The sequence below is a fragment of the Echinops telfairi genome, unplaced genomic scaffold, assembly GCF_000313985.2.
Source record: "Echinops telfairi isolate 266 unplaced genomic scaffold, ASM31398v2 ScPeMD7_7459;HRSCAF=8497, whole genome shotgun sequence".
Lineage (NCBI taxonomy): Eukaryota > Metazoa > Chordata > Mammalia > Afrosoricida > Tenrecidae > Echinops > Echinops telfairi.
The window spans coordinates 574,469-586,159 of record NW_022111359.1 but is presented as its reverse complement, the minus strand read 5'-3'; the positions used below and the strand labels follow the sequence as shown (position 1 = coordinate 586,159).

The 11,691-nt window shown below is 60.6% G+C and overlaps 2 protein-coding genes across 2 annotated transcripts in view; both read left to right on the top strand.

Annotated features, from left to right (window-relative positions):
• Nucleotide 1: 1 nt before the first annotated feature.
• Nucleotides 2-2,718, top strand: KISS1R (KISS1 receptor; the record flags this gene model as incomplete). The annotated part of the gene is made up of 5 exons (XM_004716998.3): nucleotides 2-158; nucleotides 536-660; nucleotides 1,496-1,631; nucleotides 1,836-2,068; nucleotides 2,208-2,718. Coding segments are annotated over 5 exons (1,095 nt in total), but the record flags the coding sequence as incomplete, so codon positions are not given.
• Nucleotides 2,719-2,831: 113 nt separating this feature from the next.
• Nucleotides 2,832-11,691, top strand: part of ARID3A (AT-rich interaction domain 3A) — a 45,030-nt gene continuing 36,170 nt past the window's right edge. Inside the window, exons 1-4 of the mRNA XM_004716997.1 lie at nucleotides 2,832-2,920; nucleotides 7,530-7,608; nucleotides 11,172-11,378; nucleotides 11,514-11,640. Coding sequence (XP_004717054.1) covers nucleotides 2,832-2,920; nucleotides 7,530-7,608; nucleotides 11,172-11,378; nucleotides 11,514-11,640 — 502 coding nt within the window. The remainder of the gene's footprint in view (nucleotides 2,921-7,529; nucleotides 7,609-11,171; nucleotides 11,379-11,513; nucleotides 11,641-11,691) is intronic.

Here is an 11,691-nt window from a genome sequence, read left to right as displayed (position 1 = left end):
TTCGGACGGGCCGGCCCCGGCGCCGCGCACGGTGGACGCCTGGCTGGTGCCGCTCTTCTTCGCCGCGCTGATGCTGCTCGGCCTGGCTGGGAACTCGCTGGTCATCTATGTCGTCTGCCGCGACAAGCAGATGCGGACCGTCACCAACTTCTACATCGGTGAGCGCCCCGCGTCCCGGGGGGCCCCCCTCTGCCCTCCGGAGGGAGGGTCAGGTCTCCAACTTCTTCGGGCGGCCGACCCTCGGGCCGGGCTGGCTACCTGGGGGCTCAGGATGTGGCCGGAGAGTTCGTGCCCGCCGCCCGGGACGGGTTCGACAGCCAATACTGGCGCCGGGGGGCGGGGGGAGGCTGACGCGGCCCGCGGGGCCCAGTTTGCAACGCCCGCCAGTGGCCTGGAGTCAGTGTGGTGGCTGTGGGCCTGCCACTGTGCCCACATATTGCAGATAAGAAAACGGAGGTTCTGCGGGTTGGGGACCAGGGCTGCTGGGCGTGGGGAGGTTTGGGGGGCCCAGGGCCCTCATGCGGCTCGCCTGCAGCCAACCTGGCCGTCACGGACCTGACCTTCCTGCTCTGCTGCGTACCCTTCACGGCCCTGCTGTACCCGCTGCCCGCCTGGGTGCTGGGCGACTTCATGTGCAAGTTCGTCAACTACATCCAGCAGGTGCGCAGGCGAGGCTGGGCCTCGTGGGGCGGGACCTGCGGGAGTGGGCGGGGCCGGGATGGGCGGGGTGAGGATGCGGGAGGAGGGGCCAGGATGGAAGGGGGCAGGCCTGTCCCTGGGGCTGGGCTTGGGAGAACACAGGGGCCTGGGCAAAGCCAGGGTGGGTGCAGGTAGGACCGAGAGGGGCGGGGCCACGACAACAGGGGGGGCCATGACGAGAAGGGGCTGTGGGACTGGGGTGTGAAGAACTGCGGGAGGTCTGGTCGTTTGGGACCTGGCGAGTGTAGAGCGGGCCCACATGGGACTTGGGGGTGAGGGTTGGGTGGGGCAGGCCAGGACGGGAAGGGGGGGGGAACAGGTCACAGGGGCGGGGTTACGGGGAACGCAGGGTTGGGGCGGGACCTGACTTGTATGGGCGTGGCCAGGAGGCTAGGGGCTGGTCCATGGCAGCTGGCTTGGATGAGGCTGCAGAGAAGACAGGGGTCTGAGTAGGGCCTGGGCGGAGCCATGATACAAGGGCGTGGCGTGGCGGGGCCTGGGCCGCAAGGAGGAGTAAGACCCCTGTGCCGGCCAGGCCGCTCCTGCCAGTGGAGTCCAGCGGCCCCAGGATTGCCTTCCTCCGCTTTCTGTCTCAGGATCTCAGCCCAACCTCAGACCCCTTAGCCTCCCCAGCCCCCCTGCAGCTCCCTGAGCCTGTGGTGCCGGGGTGCCCCTCCCGGGACTGTCTCTCTAGTACTCCTGTAGTCAGACTTGCGGGAACCGGCTGAGAGGGGCGCGGGCTGGGGTGGGCCCTGGTCAGACAGCGCGCCACACGCCCGGCTCCCACCCCGCGCAGGTCTCGGTGCAGGCCACGTGCGCCACGCTGACAGCCATGAGCGTGGACCGCTGGTACGTGACTGTGTTCCCGCTGCGCGCCCTGCACCGGCGCACGCCCCGCCTGGCGCTGGCAATCAGTCTCAGCATCTGGGTGGGTGAGTGCGGCGCGGGGCCCGGGCGGCCGGGGGGTCATATCCGGGTGGGCCCTAGCCGCCCTTCCCCTGGCCTCGACTGCGCTACTGGGAAATGAGCCGCGATCGCCCTTGCGCGCGCGCGCGCGCGGAGCACCAGCCCGGAGCGGGCACCCAGTGTCGGCGCCTAAGCCTCTGAGGGCGGAGGCTGAGCCTGGCTACCCGCAGGCTCGGCAGCGGTGTCAGCACCAGTGCTGGCCCTGCACCGCCTCTCGCCAGGGCCACGCACCTACTGCAGCGAGGCCTTCCCCAGCCGCGCCCTGGAGCGCGCCTTCGCGCTCTACAACTTGCTGGCGCTCTACGTGCTGCCGCTGCTCGCCACGTGCGCCTGCTACGGCGCCATGCTGCGCCACCTGGGCCGGGCCGCCGTGAGCCCTGCGCCTGCAGCCGGCGCCCTGCAGGTGCGCCCGGGTGGCCAGACTGGGGCGGCGGGGAGGAGGCGCAGTGGGTGGAGGGGTGTGGCACGGGGAGGGCCCTAGGGGAGGCGAAATCCCCCATTCAACCTCCTTCTCCCTCCCACCCCCAACCCCTCACCCCTAGGGGCAGCTGCTGGCAGAGCGCACGGGCGCAGTGCGAGCCAAGGTATCCCGGTTGGTGGCCGCGGTGGTCCTGCTGTTCGCAGCCTGCTGGGGCCCCATTCAACTCTTCCTGGTGCTGCAGGCGCTGGGCCCTGCGGGTGCCTGGCACCCGCGCAGCTACGCCGCCTACGCGCTCAAGATCTGGGCTCACTGCATGTCCTACAGCAACTCGGCACTGAACCCACTGCTCTACGCCTTCCTGGGCTCCCACTTCCGACAGGCCTTCCGCAGAGTGTGCCCCTGCGCCCACCGCCGCTCCCGGCGCCCCTGCCGGGCCGGGCCCTCAGACCTCGCCGCCCCCCACGCCGAGCTGCACAGCCTGGCGGCCCACCCGGCCCCCATCAGGACGCCAAGGCTGAGCAGCAGTGGGCTGTGTGTCCTGAGGCAAGATACAGGCCCTCTCTGAGCCGACTGCCAGAGGTCCGGGCTGCCTGAACAGGGCCTCCCCTTGTTAATCGGTTTATTGTTGTTACACATGGTCGTAGTGGAAATGTTTCGCCCTTTTCTCCAGTTTGGCACATTAAACAGAATGTTTACTCGTGCTGTTTGCTGTGAATGACCAGTTCCGTATGTTCTTATACCGAAGATGATTTCCCCTCGCACCTTCTGGATCTTTCCAGAAAACATCCTAAGAAGTGTTCGCATGCCCTGCCGCCTGTGGTTTGATGTGAGACTGTCAGGCGCCTGTCTTGCTTCAGAGAAAATACCTTACTCATAATGGGAAAAGTTAGTGAGACAAGTTATTATTTCTATCTGGAGAGGGTCTGCAGTCTTGGTGGGGGTGGGGGGCTAGAGGTGGGGGTTCTGGGCAAATCAGGGTTTCGGGTAAATTTTCTGTTGACCACACTGGCCATGAGGAGCAGGAGTGTTGGTTACATAACCAACCACCCTAAAGCCAAGAACCATGGGACATCTGTTTATTATCTTTTATGGTTCTAGAGCCTGGCAGGGCTCAGCAGGGCAGTTCTTGTTTCCTGGGTGTCTGCGCAAAAGCTCCAGGACTGCTCTAAAAGAAATGCCACAAGGGGGCAGCTTCAGCAAACAACAGCATTGTCTCTCGGCTGGAAGTCCACATTCAAGGTGTGGACTGCTAGAGAAAGCTTGCTTTCTCTGTGGGCTCCAGGAGGTCTTTGGCGTCCTTCAACTTCTGTGGGCCTGGCACCCCATCCTGCGGAGACCTCAATGTGTTTTGGTGTCAACCGTTCCTTGGGTTTAGGAGGTTCTCAGCACAGGGAGCCCAGATCCAAAAGATGCTCCCGGCTAGCTCTTCTTTCTCTGTGCTACTGCGGTCCCTCCTCTCTGCTGACATGTCTAATCTCTTTCCTATCTCAGAATGGATTGACTGAAGACGACACAGCCCAGCCGTGCAAATGGCATGGTGCGTCATCACGCTCACAAAGGTTAAGATTCTTGGGACATGGGGTAATTACCTCAAGTTTCAGAATAGAGGATAATTACATGTTATCGGAAAGGTGGCCCAGCCAAGTTGACACACATTTTTGGAAGAGGGACACAATTCAGTCCATAATTACTTGCTGCCCTCCCTCCACTGCCCGGGACTAGGCTGCCCGAGAAGCCCTGCTCTCAGCTGTTGGACACGCACCTGAGCGTCCTCACAGTGTGACAGACTGGGGAACTCCATTGTCACTCATTCCATTATTCCAAGCACGGCAGGAGGTGGGGGGGGCTCTTAAGGCCTGGGGGGGCTCTCAAGGCCGGAGCTCCAAAACATCACTGCTCATTAGAACCGTCCCAAGCCTCCTGGGGTAATGGGCGGAGTGGGCAGGACCTAAGGAAGGTGGGGACAACTCCACGCACCCCCCACCCCCCACCCCAGGCCTCAGACTCGGCTGCTCTGGGGGAGCCGCTCACCTCCACGAGGAGGCATTGTGGTTGTCCTGTCAGCTGCCCGCATAGTCAGGCTTCACTCTGGTGGACCCGGCACCAGGCGCACTCGCGCCCTCCCCAGGTCTCCGTCCATCCAGACCACGCGGCTCACAGAGTTTCCAATGCCTCCTTTGCCAGGCACCGAACCGCTTAGCATCACAGCGACGCAACACACGCACGTGCACGCAGACACACACCTCAACACACAGGCACATGCAGTGATGGATGGATGGATGGATGGATGGATGGATGGATGGATGGATGGATGGGTGGGTGGGTGGATGGATGGATGGATGGATGGGGGCTGCACATGAGGTGCAGCAAGCCTGGGACCAGCCTTGCCCTTGCTGCAGGGAGGTGACGAGTCTATCCCTGTGAAGCTGTGGGCGAGGTGGGCAGTGGGCGGTTCAAACCCACCAGCCACTGTAAAGCTTTAGAGCCTCAGAAACACAGGGTAGATGTGAGCTGGAATCGGCTCCGTGGCAGTGGGTTTATTCATTTATTTAAGCCACCTGTAAGACCTTAAAACATGCCCTTCTTCCCACCCCCCCACCCCCATCTGCTGAGATGACAGGCCAGTGTGGGACCTGGAGGCAGAGCCAGGGTGCAGGCTAGTCCATTGCCGCCCGGGTGGAAATGCTCCCGGGAGATGAGGTGCTCGCCCGGTTCAGCGTCTCTGGCTTTACTTGTCATACAGAGTGACCGCCCTCACCACACCCAACCTGGAGCTCCGGCCACCATCCGTCTAATGTCCTTGTTGCCTCCCATCTTCTCAGCCTTGGTCTGGGGTGACGGTGGGGAAGGCGGTGGTCAGCCAAGCCCACTACTCACGCCTGCTATTAGGCCTTAAAGAAACCACGCTGCCGTTGAGCTAATCAATCAGTCACCTTGGTGAGCCGGCTGGGTTCCAAGCTTAAAGGGTTAGCAACCTCCGAAGCAGGCTTTGGCAGTAACCTGCCCTCCATTTCACTCTGGGCTGCGCAAGGTGAGCAGTTTGATGAAAGACAGAGCTTTCTACTCCCCGAGAGTTACAGCTTCACACACCCACAGGGGCAGGTCTGCCCTGTCCTCTAGTTGCTCTGAGTCAGCATTGAGATAGCAAGAGGTGCCCTGGTGGCCTAGTGGTTTTGTGTGTTGGGCTGCTAACCTCAAGGTCAGCAGTTTGAACCCACCGGCTGCTCTGAGAGAGAAAGATGAGGTTGTGTGCGCCCATGAAGACTGACAGTCTCGGGAACCCACAGGGGCAGTTCTGTGTCTCCCAGAAGTGGGTGGAAGGGAGAGTGACCTTTCCCCTCTCTGCCTGCAGATCCTACCCTGCCTCCCCATCCCTGATCCCCCAACTCCAGCCCCGGGGGTGGGGGTGGGGGGCTTCCTTCATTGCTCAGCATCTCAGGTTCTGCTTTTGTGCTGAGAGCACCTTCTCTCAGCTCAGCCGCCCTCACCTCCAGGAAGCCCTCTTGGAAGCCCCTGCAGCTGGATCAGGCAGTCACAACCGAGACGCTGAGGTCACTCTGGGCTGGGTCTGCTAGGCCTGGGTCCCCGCCGCCTCCGAGCAGCACGCCATGGGCTGAGTAGACTAAATTGCTGGGAGCCGTGTAGCCAAGCTCCAGGCGATTACGAGAGATGAGGCGCTGTGGCAGCAGCAGGATTTCTTGGTACACACAGGCTTAATAACACACAGGGAGAACGGCTCCGTGTGGCTGCAGAAGCTCAGAGTGGGGGAGGTGGGAGAGGCTGGGTCCTGTCCCAGGCACCAAAGGAGCCCCTCCTTAGGGCGCTAAGGAGGGGGGGGACCTGCCACGGGGTCCCTCATCCATCGGAAGCCGGCTTTGGCACCAGTCAAGGACCTCAGCGTTTTTTTGTTTTGTTTTTTAATTAAGTTTTCCCTGCTATGGCCTTTTATTCTCGGTATCTTTATGAATCCTGTCATTATTGCTCCTTGGGGACATCATACACACAGGCCTATCACACGCTGTCTATGGTGTGTGGGCTCAGATACGAGGGAGACAAGCCAGCAAATTGTGGTGGGGGCCGGGGTGGTGGTGTTTGGGAAGCAACATGTCTAGTGAGGGGTACACTGTGCTTCCAGCTGTTCCAGGTCTAGGCAGAGAACAGACAGCCACGCTGGGAGAAGGGCTGGGGTGTGGGGTGGGGTCTGAGTGGGGAGGGACCCTGAGATCCAGGCTCTGGGGGAGGAGGCAGGACGGGTGGGGGCAAATAACCTGCCCAGTTTGGGACACTCTTGCACAACAACTGCAGTAAAAGACCAGACCAAACCCTCACTGCCCTCGGGCGGGTTCCAACTCATGGTGACCCCGTAGGGCAGGCTAGAACCGCCCCCAAAGGGTTTCTGAGACCACCACTCTTTCTGGGAGCAGAAACTTGTCTTTGTCCTGTGTGGAGTGGCTGGTGATTTCGAACAACTGACCTTGCAGGGAGCCGCCCCACTTCTAACCAGTGCAAGCGGACAGCAAGTGGACATGCAGGTGCCCAGCCAGCTCCAGGCCTGAGACACACGTGGGACACTCGTGATTAGCAGACTCTCGTCTGGTCTGAGCCAGAGGCCCTGGGTGTGTGAGCATAGCCAGTGCTCACCCACTGCCCAGAAGGTTGACAGTTCGAATCCGTCCCAGCTCACTTCCCTTCAGACCCAGGAGTGGGACCCCTGAGAAGTAGCTGATTCTGCACACACAAGTAGGTGACTGTCTCCATGACAACCAACAGCAATGTTCCCACAGACAAGCCCACTGCCCTGGAGTCCCGCCCACTCACAGCAAAGACCCCCTAGGGCCGAGGAGAGCTGGTCCCTGGGCATCTTCACGGAAGCAGACTGCCACACCTTTTTCCTCTGGGGCAGCTGGTAGGTTCGAACCTCGGACTTTGCAGTTAGCAGCTCAACGTGCAGCCCGCTGCTCTACCTGTGGTGCTCCCAAGTGGTGCTTACCTCAGGAGTCCTGGTGGCATGCATGGCAGGTTATGGCATAGCAGGGCTGCTAACCTCAAGGCCAGCAGTTTGAAACCATCAGCTGCTCTGTGGGAGAAAGGTGAGGCTTTCAGCAGCATCAACAAAACCCAAAACTCACTTCCATGGCGTCTATTCGAGTCACACCGGCCCTGTAAAAGATGGGGCATAACCGACCCCATGGGTTTCCTGGGCTGTGGCTCTTGACAGGAGCAGACAGCCTCCTCTTTCTCCAGAGGAGTGGCTGGTGGGTTTGAACTGCTGACCTTACAGTTAGCAGCTCAATGCTAACATAGCCCATCACGTTAGCTGAAGCTAAAATGTCACCGCTCCTTGCCACTTCATCTTGGGACCCAGAGAAGCTACAGAGGGGAACATGGCTTTGTGGGTCTTCCTGGCCCAGGTGAGATGCGGACCGTCGCCTCTCGTTTGCAGGAGACCGGCGCCACCTGGCGGCCTCTACCGGGAGCCGCGACTCCGCCCACCCGGCAGCAGCCCCACAGGTGTCCGGCAGGTGGGGCGCGCCACCCGCGGAAGTTTCCTCCTTCCTGGAGTCTCCGGCATCCAGGGTTCCCACGCATTTTCATTCAAACCTGAACCTTGCCTGCGAGTGGAAACTTCCACATGGCTTTATCATGCCCCGGGCACCTAGCGGCCCTCTTCCTCCCTGAGGAAATACTGCATGGTGGCAAAGGTAGAAAAGGTTCAACTTGCCAAGGATCCAGAATAAATCAGAGCTCCTGGAAGCAGCAGTCATGATCAAAAGACAGGTTGCATTAGGCAAATCTGCTGCACAAGAGCTTTTTAACATTACCTTGAGGGCCTGACCCAAGCCACGGTATTCTCCATTGCCTCATAGCATGTGGACGTTGGACACTCAATAAGAAAGACCTAAGAATAATGGATGCATTTGAATGTGGTGGTGAAGAATATTGAAAGTACCATGGACCGCTAAAAGGACAGACCAATAAGTCTTGGTAGAAGTGTGGCCAGAGGGCTCTTTAGAGGCAGGGATGGCAAGACTTCATCTCACATGCTTTGGACACTGTCTGGAGAGGCCAGTGCCTGGAGAAAGACGGCATCCTTGGTAAATTAGGGGGGCAGCAACAAAAAAGGCAGACCCTCAGGAGGCTGGGTCTACAGAGTGGCTACATGGATGGGCTCAGGTTTAGGAACAATTGTAAGGACAGGGCAGGATTTAGTTCTGTTGTGCTATGAGTTGTATGGGCCTGAACTGACTCACTGGCACAATAACACAACGGTAGACTCGGGAGGGGCACTGGATTAGGTGCAGTTCAAACCCACCAGCGGCTCCATAGGAGAAAGGGGAGGAGGCTCTGGAGGAGAAAGAGGAGGCTGGCTCATGCTGTGAAGATGACAGCCCAGATCTCCCTGAGCACACAGTGCTGCTCTGTCCCCAAGGGTGGCTACAAGCCCACCTGGACCCGCTGCCAGGAGTAGTTCAGTTCAGAGACAGATATGATCCACGCTGGGCTGGGCTGCGGAGGCAAGGGCTCAAAAAGCTGGTGGGGAAATGGAATGGAAAGGTAACTGAATTCCTCCACAAGCACTTTGTAAGCTGCAAGGTTGAGGATTCAACTCCCCCCCAGGCTGCTCCCAGGGAGAAAGATGAGACTGTAGTCTTCACAGGTGGAGATCCCCCCCTTCCGGGTACCTGCATGTGCTAGTGGACGAGAGGGCCTGGTGGATTTGGTTGGGGTTCAGTCATTGCTACATTCCTGTTCTTCTGAGACAAGTTAAACCATCTCGTTGGGGTGGGGGGGGCAGGGAACCCTAGGGGCTCCGTGACGTTGAGCTCCCCTGCGAAATGAAGGGTTGGCAGTGTGAGGGAGAAGGAGGAGGCTGTCTGCCTTGTGGGGATTGCCAGTCTCAGAAATCCACAGGGACAGCTGTCCTCTGCCCTACAGGGTCATCCTGGGTGGGGGTGGACCCAACAGCCGTATTGGGTTTGCTCTGCGTGGGTTTGGGGCTCATGCCGCCGGGCACACAGCACCCTCTAGTTGGCTTTGACAGGAGGGTTGTCCCCCTCAACTCCCACCCCAGCCTGGGCGGCTGTGGCAGGGTCAGCCTGGTGCTAGAATTCTTGCTAGTGGAGGATTCCCAGCCCACACTCCAGCCCTGGGCGCTGAGTGGGTTTTGGCAGAGTGAGCTTCCTGACCAGAAGGCCAGCCAGGATGAAAGTGTTGGTGATCGGTTTCCGGAAAGGGGTCAGATAAAGCCCTTTGGGCGTCAAAGGGCCGCTCTGAACAGATGATGGGGCCCGGGGGCGAGGCCAGGGGTCTTGTTAGGGATTAATTCCTTCTTCCCTGAAATCAGAGTCACCCCGGGTAAGGGTCAGCTACCCCCATGCCCCATCACAGCAGGTATAATTTCATTCATTCAGCCAAAACTTTTAAGCACCTGCTAAGTACCAGGCTTAGTCCTGGGGCTTACACCATGGGGAGGGGTCTCTTCTGAGGAGGTGAGATGCTAGAGTTTGAATCTGAAGGGGCTGGCCATGGGGGCTGTGGGGGCTTCAGGTAGTGGGGCCAGCCAGTGCAAAGGCCTGAGGTGGGCAGGCATGAGGGGTGTGAGCAGGGTGGGAGGTGGGCAGTGGCCTGGGTGTTCGAGGAGGGTCCCAGGCTGTGGTCGTGAAGCTGAGGTGGCTGCTCCGTGAATCTGGCCGACACTGGACACTGGACTTGGGGGTTGGGGTTGCGGGGGGGGCTAGGCTCGCTGGGCTGGCTTACCACCAGAGAGGGCAGCTACACACCCAGCCAGAGTACAGCTGGGCCGAGGAGTGGGGGGCACTGCTCCATCAGCCCCAGGCATCCCAGGATCGGTCTGGAGCCAACCAGTCTGGGTTTAAATTCCCAGCTCCCTCACTGGGCTAAAAATAGGACCACCCACACCACCCCCCACCAAGGCAGCTGTGATGTCCATGGAGACCTTGCTCCTGGGCCCCAGCCTGTGGGGTGGTGGCAGAGTGAACAGACTGTCCCCTTCCACAATCCCTGCCCATATCCCTTGGAGCAGATTCCAGTCTCACTAACCCTCAACTCACATCCAAGAGCAAGGAGCAAATTGGAACCCATTTTACAGAGGGGAAAACTGAGGCACAGTTTGTGTCCCACCTCCACTCCTCCAAATGCAGGTGGCCCAGGTGGGGCAAGAGGGTGGATTCTAGTCTGTCTGGGCTCACCTTTGGGGCAGAGGAGGCTTTCTGGAGGTGGCAGCTATGTCTCAGTGGCCTGGCCCTTTAAGGATCACGGCTCTCCCCTCCTCACCCTCCAAGTTTACCTGGTCAGGGAGCCATGCAAACGCCCCCACCTCAGGGCAGACATTGGGCTCTTCCCTGGAGGTAAGCAGCTGAGGTGGGTGTTTAATCGCCTAAAGGTATTGACCTCCCAGTGGGCCAACCGGACCCTAGGACCTCAGGCCCTAGTTCTGTGTGTGTGTTTGTGTGTGTGCAAGCGTGCTCATACGTGTGCGTGTGTGTAGACAGGGGGGTGGGTAGAGACATTTCCGGCCTGGGGTAGGGGACAACTTCCCCCCTCAGGCCTGTCACAGGGCTTGGGGGAAGGGCAGACCGAAGTGGTCTCCCAGGGTAAAGAGTGGGGGCTATAAGCCCCGCCCCCCGCATAGAATCCGCCTGGGGTAGGGGAGGGGGTGCCCCCCCCATCTGTGCAGGTAGCCTGCTTTTCCCGATTGGCCACCCCCACCCTCTAAGGCCCCAGAGGCCACCGCAGGGAGCAGGTTCTGTTGGATCCTGCGCCCACCACCCCTTCCCCAGGGTTGTTCTCGGCTGTGTAATGAGGCGGTGACAATTTTAAGAGCACCCCGCAGTGGACACGGGCTGGTAACAAGGGGACGACGCAGGGCAACGTGGGGAGGGCGGTCTTGCCTCGCCTGCCTGCTCGCGGTGGGGTTCCCCGGGGCCTGGCGCCCACCCTAGGCGGCCAACCCCTTCCCACCTGGCCGGTCCCCACTTGGGAGCCAAGGGCCCTTCCTCGTGCCCTGTCCCTCCAACCCTTAACCTGGTCTCTAATCCTTCACCACGCCCATTCTACCGCGCAGCAAACAGAGGCTCCCAGCCGGGTGCAGCGTAAGGGCCGGGGGGAAAACTCCAGGTCCGGAAGGTCCCTCCTCCGGGACCGGTTAGCGGAGGACTCAGACCCCGCGAGGTTCTGCTACCCACCCGGGTCGAGGCTCGCGCTCAGCTCCTCCCACCTCGGGCGCTCCCACTCCGGCCGCGCCCTTCGCGCCCTCTACGCTCCGTCCCCGGCACGCACTTTGCCCACCGTCCCTAGAGCGGGGGCGGGGCCTCTCGCGTCGCCCCCCCCCTCCTGCTTTTATTATTTATTATCACTTAAAGGGGCCGCGACCTCAAAATTTTCCGTCCGCTCTCTTCGCCCCCAGCACCCCAGGGCGAGTCCTGCGTCGCTCGGGAGCGAGCGCGGGGCCGTGGGGGCGTCCGGGGGAGGGGGAGGGGGCCTCGAGAGACCCCTCCCCGCGTCCCGGGCCGTCGCGCTGAATCACCGGCGAGGTATTTGCATCAGAGCGCGATTCGTCAGCCGCTGATTTGTCTGCGGGGCGG